Raw genomic sequence first — 15,483 nt, 5'->3', positions numbered from 1 at the left:
CAGGCAGAGGGAGAAGCAGGCTCCACACAGGGAGCCCAACATGGGACTCGACCCCAGGTCTCCAGGATCACACCTCAGGCTGAAGGCGACGCTAAACCCCTGGGCCACCGGGGCTGCCCTCTTTAAGCTACTTTCTAATAGACATACAGATCTAGAGTTTCTGAACTGAGAATTTCTTTGAGTGAAATTTATGGCTTTTGTACGACTCAGAGACTATCACATATCTGGACAGTCCAATCAATGGCTAGTTGGTAAGGAGACTGTATCAAAGATCTATGCAGGTGAGGGAGATTCAACTGAAGGGATTAACTGCTAGAACATTTTTTTTTTAAGATTTATTTATTTGTGAGGTGGGAAAGGACAGAAGGAGAGAATTTTTCAAGCTGACTCCATGCTGAGTGCAGAGCCGGATGCAGGTCTGAATCCCATGACCCATGAGATCATGACCCAAACTGAAACCAAGTTTGATGCTTAGCCCAAAAATGAGCCACCCAGGCATCCCTAGAACATCTTTAGAATGACAAAAAAGCAGTGGGAGGGATTCAAGGGGCCAACACTGGAATGGCGTTCAAGAACATACCCTTTCAGCTGCAAACCAGGAATCAGGAAGCTGGATGGGGAAGCTGTTACAATGCCTCGCCACACTATTAAAGTGAATGAACAGACACTGAGATACAGAGTTTGGCTGCTGCTAGTGCTTGCAATCACTCCTAGATACACATGAAGCTAAGGATAGACATTTACCATGGTGAACACTATTATCTCTAGACATTCATTTTTCTTTAACATTGTTTGCTAAAAGATGGAGAAAACAGATCATCTCCATCTTAGTTCTGTCTTCTAATAAGAGGCAAGTGCCTCTATTTCGAGGAATCTGATTTACAATCTTAGGTGCAAATTAGAAATTTCTTTACCTTCTTCAAATTTTTATTTAAACTCTAGTTAACATATAGTATAATATTGTTTTCAGGAGTGAAGTTTAGTGACTCATCACTTACCTACAACACTCAGTGCTCAACAAGACAAGTGCTCTCCTCCATACTCATCACCCATTTAGTCCATGCTCCACCCACGTCCCTCCACCAACCCTCAGTTTATTCTCTATCCTAAAGAGTCTCTTCTGGTTTGTTTCCCTTTCTCTTCTTCCCCCCCCCCACCTTCCCAAATGTCCATCTGCTTTGTTTCTTAAATTCCACATGACTGAAAGCATATGGTATCTTTCTCTGACTGATCTATTTCGCTTAGTATAATACCCTCTAGCTCCATCCATGTTGCTGCAAATGGCAATATTTCATTCCTTTTGATGGCTGAATAATATATATATATATATATGTATATGTATGTGTATATATATGTATATGTACCACATCTTTATCCATTCATCAGTTGATGAACATTTAGGCTCTTTCCATAGTTTGGCTACTGTTGACAATGCTTCTATAAACATTGAGGTATATGTGACACTTTGAATCTGTATTTTTGTATCCTTTAGGTAACTATCTAGTAGTGCAATTGCTGGATCATAGAATACTTCTGTTTTCTTTTTAAGATTTTATTTATTCATGAGAGAGAGAGAGAGAGAGAGAGAGAGGCGGAGACACAGGCAGAGGGAGAAGCAGGCTCCATGCAGGGAGCCCGATGTGGGACTCGATCCCGGGTCTCCAGGAACATGCAATGGGCTGAAGGCGGCGCTAAACCTCCGAACCACCCAGGCTGCCCAGAATGCTTCTGTTTTTAACTTGTTGAGGAACCTTCACACTGTTACCCAGAGTGGCTACATTAGTTTTCATTCTCATCAACAGTGTAAGAGGGTTCCCCTTTCTCTGCATCCTCTCTGTTGTTTGTTGTTTCTTCTGTTGTTAATTTTAGCCATTCTGACAGGTGTAAGGTGGTATCTTATTGCAGTTTTGATTTCGATTTCCCTGATGATGAGTGATGTTGAGCATCTTTCCATGTATCTATTGGTTATTTGGGATGTCTTCTCTGGAAAAATGTCTATTCATGTCTTCTGATAATTTCTTAATTTGATTATTTGTTTTTTGGGTGTTGAGTTTGATAAGTACTTTGTTGATTTTGGATACTAACCCTTCTTCTGATATGTCATTGGCAAATATCTTTTCTCATCCCATAGGCTGCCTTTTAGTCTTGTTGATTGTTTCCTTTACTGTGCAGAAGTTTTTTTTATCTTGATGAGGTTCCAATATTTCATTTTTGCTTTTGTTTCTCTTGCCTCTGGTGACACATCTAATAAGAAGTTACTATGGCCAAGGTCAAAGAGGTTGCTGCCTGTGTTCTCCCCTAGGATATTTATGGTTTCCTGTCTCACATTTAGGTCTTCCATCAATTTTGGATTTATTTTTGTGTATGGTGTAAGAAAGTGGTACAGTTCATTCTTTTGCATCTCATCGTTCAGGTTTCCCAACACCATATGTTGAAGAGACTGCCTTCTTTCAATTGGATATTCTTTCCTATTTTGTCAAAAATTAGTTGACCTTATAGTTATAGGTCAATCTCTGGGTTCTCTCTTCTGTCCCATTGATCTATGTGTCTGTTTTGTACCAGTACATCATGATGTCTTCATGATAACAGCTTTGTAATATAGCTTGATGGCTGATATGCTTAGTTTTTAGTGGTATAGACTCTGAATATGAGAGGTCAGGAATGAAGACTGAGCAAATCACACTTCTACATTCCAGAGAATGACAAAACTAGAGGAAAGAACAGAAAATCTGAGATTTTCATGTGTCATTTGCAATAGAGGCTGATTTACAGGTGGCACAAAAGGGAAAAAATTAAGATTATCAAAGAATTATTTACTTCACTCTAAAGGTGTATGTTGCCATTATTTTTTAATTCAGGGAACATAGGGCACTTCACTATTTAGGAAGATGGTGTGGATATATCATCTGAAGCATTAGAATGGCAAATACCAAATACTGTGTATGTATATAACAGAGCTAAATAGTTTAAGTTGAGGCTTGAGATTGTTTCAATTAAAAAAAAAACAATAGGAAAATATATGAGAATCTACTTGAACTCTTATATATGTTTTGCACACCCAAGTGATTCTCTAAAGATTTCTAATTAAAGAGGAATATTCACTCTACTTTAAGGAAACAGCCCCAAATACTCTAAATTATTGGCATATTTTCTGGAACAAAAAATCTTTTCTCTAGTGTTCCATGGGTTCAATCTGATATTCTTGAAGTGACAACTCTTGTATGGTATAGTCTTTGGTGCAGTTCTCAGTTTTATCTTCCATTAAGAATTGATAGAAGCTCTCGCTTTTCTGTTTAATATCACAAAGAATTGAATTCATCAAATAGCCAAATTCAATAATGGCATGGACATTCTCTCCACGTTTGTAAAAATGCCCAATGGTATGCATAGCAACCAATTGGCCTGATGCACTAAATACTGGGGAGCCAGAGGATCCACTAGAAAAACAGGTATCATAACTAAGTGTGTCATTGCTCCAAACTTCTGGTAGGAAACTTCTCTGGGTAAACATGGGGAAAGCATTGTAAGTAGCAGCATTGGATCCTACCATCTCATCTTGGAGTTGTTCTGCATATCTCTCCATCCGCTGATTTATTGGAATCACAGCACAACCATCTATTTTCTTGACCTGGCCTTCTGGGTGACCAATTATATAAATCAAATCACTGGACTGTTGAGAGGAAATTTGTCTAAACAGGCCTGGAGGAAATCCATTTTGATGTTGGCTTAGCTTTAAAATGGCATAATCTAGATTTCCATCAGACACTCCAAACCATGGATCAAGGGCATACCAATCTTGATTATCAGGGAGGAACCTTTTATGACTGAAAGTTACCTTTGCACATTGGCTTATTATCTCTGGCCACAAATTTAGATCTGTGCCTTCTCCCACTATTTTATTGATTACATGTCGACAGGTGAAAATATAACCATGATTGAAGACAAAGCAAGTAGCATTCCCCATGTTTCTGTTATTATACCACATCATGAACCCAACTGACTTACTAAGATGAATAAGGTCTTCGCAGGTTGCAACTGAAGTAGAATTTTCAGTCACTTTTGCAAAGTACTTTTTATATATGTTGAATTGTTGAGATGCTGGCACTTTGGCTTTCTTCTGCTCATCCCGAAAATAGTTTCTCATCCAACGTGCCTCTTCATTAAAATTTGGATACTGATCCATTATAACTTTGCTCAACACTTGGCAATTCTTTAGCCAGACGTTAGTTGCCGTCCTCTGGATAGTTTGATTAATAACATGCTGCATACCCACATGGGGCCTTTGCCTATGTCTTGAGCTGCTCCTCCCGTATTTTCTCTTCACACTATTAGTGTAATAATCCCTAATTCTGAAAATTGTGCGTCGTTTTTTACGTTCAATATCATGCCCCAGACTCTGAAGTGAGACAGTTTCTTCTTTCTTGGATTCTACATCTTCGGTTTCCCCATCTGTCTCTGGTTTGTGTTCTATGATCTCAGACTGTAGCTGTTCAAAGGGACTGATCTCATCAGTGGCACTTTCACTCTCCTGTTTAATTTTTTTATGGGCACCTGCCCTGACATTTCGTTTCTTAAAAATGTCCATCTCTAAGGTTTTTCCAGATACTTCATCCACCAGGGACTGTTTCCCATGAATTTTCTGATGATCTTCCATTACTTTCCATTCAAATTCATCGAGGTCAGACCGAAATCGGCCATCCTTGCTTAGAGCTTCTTTGATAGTCTCACCCTTTAAAGCATAGACACAAACTGTACTTCCTCTTTCATGCAGTTCCTTGATCTTCAGAATCTTTTTTATACTCTTTCCAACAGCAACCACATGAAAAAGAATGCATTCCACGTTTGGATTTTCACATTGGCGGAACATCTGGTCATCTTCCTGGTTACACTTTCTTTGACCAAACGTTATTTTAAAATGGGAATCTCTAGGTAGGCACTTGAGAGGCATTCCTAAATTTACATATCCATCTATTGTCTTTTCTTCATAAACAAGGATGTTTTTATTGAGATGATTCTGCATCCTTTCTTTGAAATTGTCATTAGCTTTCAGGGCAGAGTAGATACTCTCAGTGTGTTTACCATGTGCTGTAAACACACTACGGTCTGACTTCCTGACATTTTCATTCAAGGTAAAAGTAAAAGAACATTTTTTACTGGTCCCCACGTCTGGCTTCTGAATTTCCATAGATGCTTCACGCTTGACTTCACTTTTAAGCTTAATGGTCTTGCTCCAGTCTTTAATGTCAGATAGAGAATGAGCAGCAGGTGTGCCAGGACGTGTCTGCTCCATGACAGTATCCTTGAAAAAGGAAAGATTATGAACTTAGTAAGAATCACCTTTACTAATAATGTTTCATGTTTCTCTCATTATAGAACTAATAGATACCATGTAGAAGAATTAGATAATATCACAGATAATGAATAATGGAGAAAAAATACCAATCATTATTCCATCACCAGAGATAACCATTCTGCATGTTGTTTTATTTGAGTCTATAATTTTCATGCAGATACAAATCTTACGTTCCTTAAATTGTGCTAAGCTGCAAGAATTTACTCTTCATTAAGCAATCTGCCATCGACTGACATGTCATGAAACATGCATATTTAATGACATTACATGCCATCAAACAACGTCTGAAAACACCGTTTGAGGGGCCACAGCGTATTTCACTGTACAATAATTTCTAATTCATTCTTCTGTTGATGGATATTTATTTATTATTTTTTAAAATTTTTTTAAAATTTATTTATGATAGTCACACACACACAGAGAGAGAGGCAGAGACACAGGCAGAGGGATAAGCAGGCTCCATGCACTGGGCGCCCGATGTGGGATTCAATCCCGGGTCTCCAGGATCGCGCCCTGGGCCAAAGGCAGGTGCTAAACCGCTGCGCCACCCAGGGATCCCCCTGCTGATGGATATTTAGATTGTTTCCAGTTTTTAACTACTCTCAATATGACAAACATTTCCATACACAAAACATTCTGTCTGAACATCTGAACATTTCCCTAAGGGAGATTTTGAGCTGTAGAAATTCTGAGACTAAGGTTATAATATACTTCACAACATCTATGCTGCCAAACTGCTTTTCAGAAAAATTACACTGATTCATCCTTCTCCTTCTCCCCTTGCTTCCCAAAGAGGCCAAACTTATGGTTGACTCCTCCAAAGGATTTTAGGACTGTTATTTCAAGTGTGTTCCAATTGATAAGTAAATGCCATTTAATTTGGCTCTTTTTTTTTTTTTAAAGATTTTACTTATTTATCCATGAGAGACAGACAGAGAGAGGCAGAGACATAGGCAAGGGAGAAGCAGGCTCCCTGTGGGGAGCCCAATGAGGGACTCTATCCCAGGACCCCTGGATCATGGCTCAGGGCAAATGCTTAACCACTGCGCCACCCAGGTGCCCCTCATTTGACTGTTTTTAAAATCTGCATTACTTACTAGTAAGGCTGGACTTATTTAATGTACTTCTCAGACATTTGAAACTCACCTTTCAAAAATTCCCCCTAATGATCTGTTTAGTTTCTAATCTGTACACGTTTCAATAGTACTAAGGAAATACACGATACACTAAAATGATTGATAAATGCTGGTTTGAGATAGATATACAAGTACATATACATGGTCATATACAAATAAATAGACCTTTTCAAAAACATATACACATACAACCAATTGTCAACAGTCTGGGAAAAATGATAATCTGATGGGAACAGGAATTGAAACCAAGGACATAAGTGAATTACATGACACCATAGCACTTAGTAGAATTTAGATGGGTATTTTTGTGGATTCTCAAGCCTCAGACCTACTCTATATGAACAGAGGAATAAAGCTGGAGAGAGTAAACTCAGGAGGGACAGAGGGGCTTGGTTTGCTTAGGAGGCCAGTGAAATTGAATGAGCTTTGGTTTTAGGCACAGTGAGTTTCCTCCTCTCATGATGTTTTCCTTTTCCTTCACATTTTAAGCTACTACTTCTTGTCAAAATTTGTATCTGCAGCAATGTCCTCTCATTTGAGTTCCAGATATTAATACTGTGTTGGATCATCAGCATCTACTCCTGGATACATCAGGGACATTTCACCCTGAACACTTTCCAAAATGTTGTAGTAAAACTTACTCTCAATCTTTCCCTTATTCCTGGGTTTCTTGAGTCTTGAGCTGGGTTAATGGTGTCACCACCCACCCGAACTTCCAGGCTAGCACTCTGCGAACCACCCTTAGCTTCTTCCTTTATTTTACCTCTTACATGCCATTTAAAAAAATATATACTTGAAATGTATGATTCATGCAAAAGCAGCGTATGACATCTCCTAATAAACATCTCTATATCAACCTCCTTGATAAGAAACAGCATATTACAATTTATAAGTGACTCTTCTTTTATCTTATATATATCTCTCTCTTTCTGATAGGAAAACACTCATCCTGAATTTGTTTTAAACTAATTCTTGCTTTACATTTCTTTAAGGACGTACACATATGTTGTTGAAATATAAGTACTGCACTGTATGGTTGTGGTTTGTTTTGATTTTATGGAAAGGCATCCTATTAAGTCTGTTTTGTGATTTGTTTCACTACTTTTCTGAGATTGATTCTAACTGATGGAGTCCTACATTCACGTCTACAGTTAGAGAGAATCCACTGAAGCCATTAAATGTTGATGCATATTTGTTTCCTGGTTTCTTCCTATTAAAAACATGGTACCTTCCTGCTGTGAATATCCTTGAATATGTTTCCCGCTGCACTTGTGCAAGAGTGTCTCTCTCAGGGGTAGGAATGGGACTGCTCACTTTCAGGATCTCTGAATACTTGACTTTATTAAAATTACCATATTATTTACAGAATGGTTGTACCACCTTGCACGTCCACCAGTGGGCAATAAAGTTCTCATTACATCTACATCCTCATCAAAAGTTAATATTGCCCAGCTGTCTACGTTTGCCAATCTTGTGGGTATGGAATGGCATCTTTTTAAATTAGTTTAATTACTAATGGGAGTTTCATGCTTCTGTCTGTTCATGTCTCTTGCCCATTTTTCTATAGGACTATTTTCCTTTTCATTATTGAAGCTCCTTTTATATTCTAGATGCAAGTTATTTATCATTATGTGTTAAATATACTCTCTGAGTATCTGGCTTGCTTTTTCATTCTTATTAGGTGTCATTCAAGATTGGAAATCCTTAGTTTTATATTGTCGCATTTATTCATCATTCTATTCTATGTCATAAGGTTACCTTGGTAGAATTAATCTATTTCTTCTTCTTCTTTTTTAAAGATTTTATTTATTTATTTACTTGAGAGAGAGAGAGAGAGAGAGAGAGAGATATTAGGAGAGCAGTGGCAGGGGAGAGGGAGAAGCAGGCTCCCCACTGAGCAGGGAGCCTGACACAGGTCTCCATCTGAGGCCATGATCATGACCCGAGCTAAAGGCAGGTCCTTAACCAGCTGAACTACACAGGTGCCCCAATTAATCTATTTCTTTTCCTAAAAATTGTAAAGGCTTGCTTCTCCCATTCAATTCTGAAATTTTAATTTAAAATTTAATCTGAAATTATTTTTGTATATAGCCTGAGGGAGGCTTCAGTTTTTAAAAAAGTTTTCCTACAGAGATAAATAGTTATTCCAACACTAATACCGAATTGTTCATCCTTTCTCCACTGACCTTAATCGCCAGTTTTGCCATATGAGAGTACAGGTTGAACTGTACACCCCCCATCCCAAAGTTATATGTGGAAGACCTAACCCCCAGCACCTCAGAATGTGACTTTTTTGGAAAGACGTTTGTTGTAGCTCTAATTAGTTCAGATGAAGTCATACTGAGTGGGGGGGACTCTAATCCAATATGACTCAGGTCCTTATAAAGAGGGGAACCTGGGAGAGAGACACAGACATACATTCAGGGAAGACCATATGAAGAGACAAATGAGAAAGATGGCCACCCCAAAGCCAAGGAGAGAGGTCTCTGATCCTTCCCTCACAGCCTTCACAGACCCTACTGACACCTTGACCTTGGGCTCTGAAACTCAAAAACCATGAGACAGTACATGTATGATGTTAAAGCCACCCAATTTGTGGTATTTTGTTACAGCAGCCCTGACAAACCAATACAAAGATATTTTCATATATTTTATGGTTTGTCTCTCTGCTCTCTTCCAGTGGTACAGTTTTCTCTACCTGGTGAAATACTGTCTTAATTACTATACCCCTCTAATAAGCATTCATATCTGATAGGAAAAATTCCTCACTTTACTCTCTATCCTCATAAATGTCTTGGCTGTTGGTCCTTTGTTCTTCCATTAACTTTCAGTGTTCTTGTTAAGTGCCACAAAAAATACCATACTTCTGAGATTGTATTAAACCAGTACATAAATTTAAGAAGGACTGACATCTGAAGAATGCTGAGCTTTCCTATTTGTGAATATCTTACAGGTCGACATTAATATAGGTCTCCTTTCATTGTCTTACAATAAAAGTTTGTAATTTTTATCCAGAAGGATTTACAAATCGTTTCTTATATTTACTCATAGGTAACTGATGAAGATGTGCCCTTACTGTGAGTGAGGGTCTGAATTATTCACCCTTTCATTATTTAACTTTATTTAAGTTGAACTGAAATTGAAATAGCCACATGTAGCTGGTGGCTACCATAGTGAACAGTGTAGCCCTATGCATTTTAAGATGAATAACTTAGCTTAATGTTTAAATTAAATCTCATCCTTAAAAACACAAGGCTAGGAACGCCTGGGTGGCTCAGTGGTTGAGCATCTGCTTTCGGCTCAGGGAGTGATCCAGGGATCCTGGGTCAAGTCCCATGTTGGACTCCCCGCAGGGAGCCTGCTTCTCTCTCTGCCTATGTCTCTGCCTTCCTCTCTGTCTCTCATGAATAAATAAATAAAATCTTTTTAAAAAAAAACCACAAGGCTAAAACCTATACACACTTCTTCTCATACAGCATAAAACCCAAGTTTTTAAGCAAGGAGTTCAAGGATATAAAGAATAGTGCAGCTGTCTTCCAAAACAGCATGTACAAAAATGAATTCATGCCCATTCAGGAACAGGCCTTGCTTCCTCTCAGTCACATGGTTTTGTGCAGGAATAGTGGAACTACTTAGCTTGGGAAAGTGACATGCCAAAGGAAGTTTTCTCAGGGGACCAGGATGGACTCCATGGGAATGGCAGCAGATGCAGGCATGCACTCTGATATTACTGAACTTCTGTTGTCACTATGCAGAAGGCCAGTCAGGACAACATGAGAGGCAGAGTATAGAGAAGGGAAACAAACAAATCCTTGAAACAACTGCCTGCTGCTGCATTAAAGCTCAGCTGAGCTCTGCATGTTTCTGACATGTGAACCATGAATCCATTTTATTTCTCAAGGGTTAAAAATTTCCAATTTGGAATCACTATTATATAAGCTAAAGAAATATTCACCATATAAAATGTCCAAGGAGAAGAGTACTTCAGATCAGTGTTTCTCTAGCTTTAATGTGCCTATGAATCATCTGGGGTTGGGGTCTTGTTAGAATGCAGATCACAGAGAGAGCTCACAAGCCCTCAGGCAAGACTAATGCCGCTGGTGTGTGTGGACCACACTTGGAGTAGCAAGGCCAGAGAGGTCCTGAGTCTAGAGCAGCATTGTCCAATGGAGCTCTCTGCAATGATGGAAATGTTCTCTACCTGTTTGTCCACTATGGTGGCCATTACCCACACAAGGCTAGGAAACACTTGAAATGTGGCTAGTGATTAGAAGAAATTAATTTTATATTTTATTTAATTTTAATTCAAGGAATCCAATTCATTATTTCACCATTGGATGATGTTTTCCTGATAGGAGCTCTCATTGAAATAAAGCCTACTGTAATCTTCTCCCAAACTATCTTTCCAGCTTTATTAGCCTACCATGTTCTTAAATTCTTACACACCATCAAGCCTGGCTATACTGCTCCCACATATATTTTATGTGTGTATGACTTGACTCACACTATTCCTTCATACTGGATACATTTCCCTGGTGCAATTCTATTCATCCTGTAAGATCTTTGTCAGATGATACTGCCTTAATTTCTTGAGTGTAAATGAAGCATTCTTCTGGCTGTACTCCAAAACACTTGTTTGTATCCTGATTTGGTAGTATCACTTTGCATATTTTGTATTGGCAAAAACCAACTCTGAAGTCCAACTGCCTGGATTCAAATCCTCAACTGAAGTTCATAATTTTTTGCAACTTTAAGAAAGGTGGGTTTCAGTTTCTTCATTTTTAAAATAGGGATGACAACAATATCTATTGTTTTATTAAATGTCAGAGGAGCTAATCCACAGGAAGTTGCAAGAATAATTTCAGGTACACACTAATTTCTTGGTAAGCAGTAACTGTATTATTTTTGCCTGTCTGTCCTATATATCGAGTACCTACAATATTCGTTAGCCACAGTGTTGTCTAACAAGGCCCACTTTGCACTGCTGATCTGTACACTGTCATTTGGTTTTGCACAAGCACTTCTAGATGTGATCTCCCCAAACGTATTTTCTACAACACAGAGGAAGGTTCTATAAGTGCCATTCAATACGAGTTTATCTCTTTCCACGATCCTGTGTCATGGTTAGAGTATGCTGTTCTAACAATGAGTTGTTAAAATGTAGACCTACCTCTGGATCTTCAGGGCTGGTACTCTGGCCATATTCTGCAGTAGTGAATGCCTTGTTGTCTTCAGGTTTCTGGGAATTCATGATGACTTCTAAGAAACTATGACTCACTTCCACGACTGGCCAATTTAGAGAGGCAAGGATTGGATTTACTCTCACTCTTGCAATGGCTGAAACAAACGGAAGATGGATCTTTGAAACAACTTTGAAACATTGGGCCTTAGGCAGTGCAGAACAGTGATCTCCCACCACCCTCCCCAAGAGAGAGAACTCAAATGAAGTAATACTTCTGAACCTCTAGCTTTCTTCCTGAGGAGTGTTTACAGACTAAATCTTAGGGAAGGGAGGCAGCAGAGCCTGGAAGTTTCCTCGAGTTGAGAAGATAAGCTCAGGGCCATAGGAAGCCTAAGTAGCCAGAGTTTGTGGGGAGACTATTGTAGAGGAGAGAGCTACAGCTACACACAGAATCAGAGATCTGCAGTGGGAAGCTCTTGAAATTTCAGCCCAATATAGATCAGTCCATGCATGTGAGGAAGCTACTGGAAGCCAGGGGTAGAACCACCTAAAGGAAAAAGTGGGACAATTCTGAGGGTCATACAGGCCTGAGAACAGTTTCTACTCCCAAAAGCCAAACTAGAAAACTTCATCAACCATGAGGTAGCAGGGGAGTATTCAGCAAGGTCCCATCTCCATAGTGGGACAAAAGTAGCCCTAGACTGAAGGCTGCTGAGCTCCCACCTGAGGACGTTTAATGACAACACTTGCAAGGATGAAACTGCTTCCAAGAAATGTAACTGAGCACTGGAGCAAAGCTTCAGAATACCGATGAGAGTATAAACATTTCTGGCACCCCAAAATGTGGAATTCACAAAGCCTGATGTCCAAGACAACATTACCAGGCATGAAAAACAGAGGAGAACAGGACCCGTAACGAAGAAAGAAACCGAGGAACAGAAACAGATCCAGAAGGGACACATGTGACCGAACTAGTAGGAAAGGACATTAAAACAGTTATCCTCTTGAATCTCTAGCCAAATGTAACAGGGACCAGATTTACCCTCCACACTGAAAATGAAACAAGACAAAATGGACAAAATACATGTAAGGATGATTTGCAAGAACTGGCCATCATGCAATTAAGGACAATGACAAATAAGACAGCCCCTGTGAATACTGCAGGTGACTGCTTGAGGGGCCCAGCCAGGCCAGGCTGCAAGAGGGCAGGAAAGCTGAGCCAGCTGGAGTCCCTGAGCTGAAGACAGAGAGGGAGGGGGCAGCGGTCACAGGGCACAGAAGGGAATGGACCTGTCTCCCCCCCCCCCCCCCCCCAACACACAGAGAAGTCCAGCTGCATGAAGAGGGTTCCTCTCAGATATTCTAAAGGCAAGGGAGCAGAGCAGCAATGGAAGAAAGTCCCTAAGGCCAGGAGAGAACCGCCCCCAAATGTCAACCGTTTCCTGACAGCCCTGCTGGGGATCTGAGGTTCCTCATTTGTAAATGAAGGAGTTTGGTGTGGATCAAACTTTCACTGTTCCTGAGAATTACCCCTCTGCGCTTGTTAAAAAGGAAGATACGGGATCCCACCCTGAAAGATCATGATTCAGAGACTCAGGGCTGTAGGCATGAAATTTCCCCGCCCACTCGCCCGCTCGAAGGCGCCCCATCCCCCCCCCGCCCGTGTTCTCCCGATGCCCCCCCCCCCCCCCACACACACAGGGGACCTGAAACAGCTTCCTCGCTGATCTCTTTCTAGGAGGAAACCTCTCGATCTTGGAGGCTGCGGGGCGGGTGAGGGGGTTCCCACCTCGGGAGGCTGGGCATCCCCTCCTCCCAGAACCTCCTGGCTCAGGACCCAGGTCCTCCTGCCTAGTGCTGTCAACAGGCACCCCCGAGAGCTGCAGGTCCGGCGAGGACCCGAGCACCACTCACAGATGCGGAGGTGCCCCCTCGGTGCCGGTGACCGCTGCCAGGGACTCGGAAGGGCTGCGAAGGCGCGGGTCCGCGGGCTCTCTGCCCGCCCCTGCTCCGGAGAAAGTGGAACCGTAGGGCCCAAGTTCCCGCCGGCCCCGGGCAGCGAGGGGGCGGGGTCTGCCCTCATTGGCCAGGAGCGCAATCACTTCGGGTGCCACTGGCGGCCTCCGGGCAACGAGGGGTGGACCCTTCCCCGGGCCGGCGCTCCCCCCCGCCCCCGCGCCCCGGGGGTTCCCGGAAATGGAAGCCGCTTGCCAGGCCTCGGATGCTGCTCCGTCCCGCCCGCACCCCGCCTCCTGCACCCCCGGGTCCGCGTCCCGCCCCGGAACCGACGGCGCAGCCTCAGCCCTCCTGCCCCCGCGCCCCTGCAGCTCCGCGGTCGGGCGGGAGTGAGGGCGGCCTGGCAGGTGGGCGCCGGGACCCCCGGACCTAGGGGCGCCCCGGCCACCTGCGGCTGGTTCCCGCAGAACCTTCCAGTGTTAGGACTTCTAGGGGGCTCGGCGCCCCCAGCAGAGGAACCGGCCTCGCGGAGAGGCTGATGCACACCCTCAGGCCCCATCTGAACCCCGGAGGGCTGAGTTCTCCCTCAATCCCTGCCCTGGGACTCGGGGTTCTGAGCAGCCTCCTGTCAGCGACGACCTCTTGGAGGGAGGTCGCCCGGCGGCCTCAGGGACCCGGGGCTGCTCGGTCTCTCTAGCTCATCCCCAGGCCCGGCGGGGGGGGGGGGGGGGCTGTTTGGTAGTTGCCTTATTTGGGTCTCCTTTGTTCTTCGAGGCCGCTCCTAGAGTTAGGATTGATTTTTGCCCCCATTTCACAGATTAGGAATCAGGATGATTTGCCTACACCCATGGGGCGAGTAGGGGCAGCGGTGTCCTCGAGATGAATCTCAAAGTCTCATAAGCTTCGGCGTCTGGGGCTCTAGGCTCCCTATCTGTCACTTAGAGCTGTCTGCCCCTCTGTGATTCCCCTTCCGTTCCTGTCCTAACGTGTCACTTGAGCAGCTTTTGCAAACCGCGGAAGCTCAGACCAGTGCTTCGCAAGGTTTACCATGCATCAAAGAATCCCCAGTTCAGCTTGTCCAACACATTTCTGAGCTGCATCTGCAGGGAGCGCGACTCCATCAGGCTGGAGTGTGCCTGGGAGCTTACCTTCCCCAGCCAGTGCTGCTGGTGGCCGGCTTTAAAGCCAGTGTTATTTCTGTTCATGTCTTTTGCCCATTTCGTGATCAGGTTGTTTGTTTCTTTGCGGTTGAGTTTAATAAGTTCTCTATAGATCTTGGATACTAGTCCTTTATCTGATATGTCATTTGCAAATATCTTCTCCCATTCTGTAGGTTGTCTTTTAATTTTGTTGACTGTTTCTTTTGCTGTGCAAAAGCTTCTTATCTTGATGAAGTCCCAATCGTTCATTTCTGCTTTTGTTTCCCTTGCCTTCATAGATGTATCCTGCAAAAAGTTGCTGTGGCCAAGTTCAAAAAGGGTGTTGCCTGTGTTCTCCTCTAGGATTTTGACGGATTTTGTCTCACATTTAGATCTTTCGTCCATTTTGAGTTCAACTTTGTGTCTGGTGTAAGACATTGGTCTAGTTTCATTTTTCTGCATGTGGATGTCCAATTTTCCCAGCACCATTTATTGAAGAGATTGTCCTTTTTCCAGTGGATAGTCTTTCCTGCTTTATCGAATATTAGTTGAACATAGAGTTGAGAGCCCATTTCTGGAGTCTCTATTCTGTTCCATTGATCTATGTGTCTGTTTTTGTGCCACTATCACACTGTCTTGATGACCACAGCTTTGTAGTACAACCTGAAATCTGGCATTGTGATGCCCCCAGCTCTGGTTTTCTTTTTCAATATTTCC

The 15,483-nt window shown here is 42.3% G+C and overlaps 2 protein-coding genes across 3 annotated transcripts in view; one reads left to right on the top strand and one right to left on the bottom strand.

Moving 5' to 3' along the window:
• LOC140612806 (glycine N-phenylacetyltransferase-like) overlaps positions 1-15,483 on the top strand; it is a 73,513-nt gene that overhangs the window by 5,505 nt on the left and 52,525 nt on the right. The gene's annotated exons all lie outside the window — the stretch shown is intronic.
• On the bottom strand, positions 1,532-13,868 carry FAM111B (FAM111 trypsin like peptidase B). 2 transcript variants are annotated; one of them, XM_072790916.1, is made up of 3 exons: positions 13,586-13,868; positions 11,660-11,826; positions 1,532-5,299 (listed from the first exon to the last, which is right to left on the bottom strand). In XM_072790916.1, exons 1-3 carry the CDS (start codon positions 13,752-13,754, stop codon positions 3,173-3,175), a joined length of 2,463 nt encoding a protein of 820 aa, XP_072647017.1. In that variant the 5' UTR covers positions 13,755-13,868; the 3' UTR covers positions 1,532-3,172. The 2 variants fall into 2 exon arrangements, with proteins under 2 accessions (XP_072647017.1, XP_072647018.1); XM_072790917.1 differs by lacking the exon at positions 13,586-13,868 and adding an exon at positions 13,378-13,525.

This window comes from Canis lupus, chromosome 21 (assembly GCF_048164855.1).
Source record: "Canis lupus baileyi chromosome 21, mCanLup2.hap1, whole genome shotgun sequence".
Classification (NCBI taxonomy): domain Eukaryota; kingdom Metazoa; phylum Chordata; class Mammalia; order Carnivora; family Canidae; genus Canis; species Canis lupus.
The sequence above is the reverse complement of the archived record's forward strand: the minus strand, read 5'-3'. Positions and strand labels throughout refer to the sequence as shown.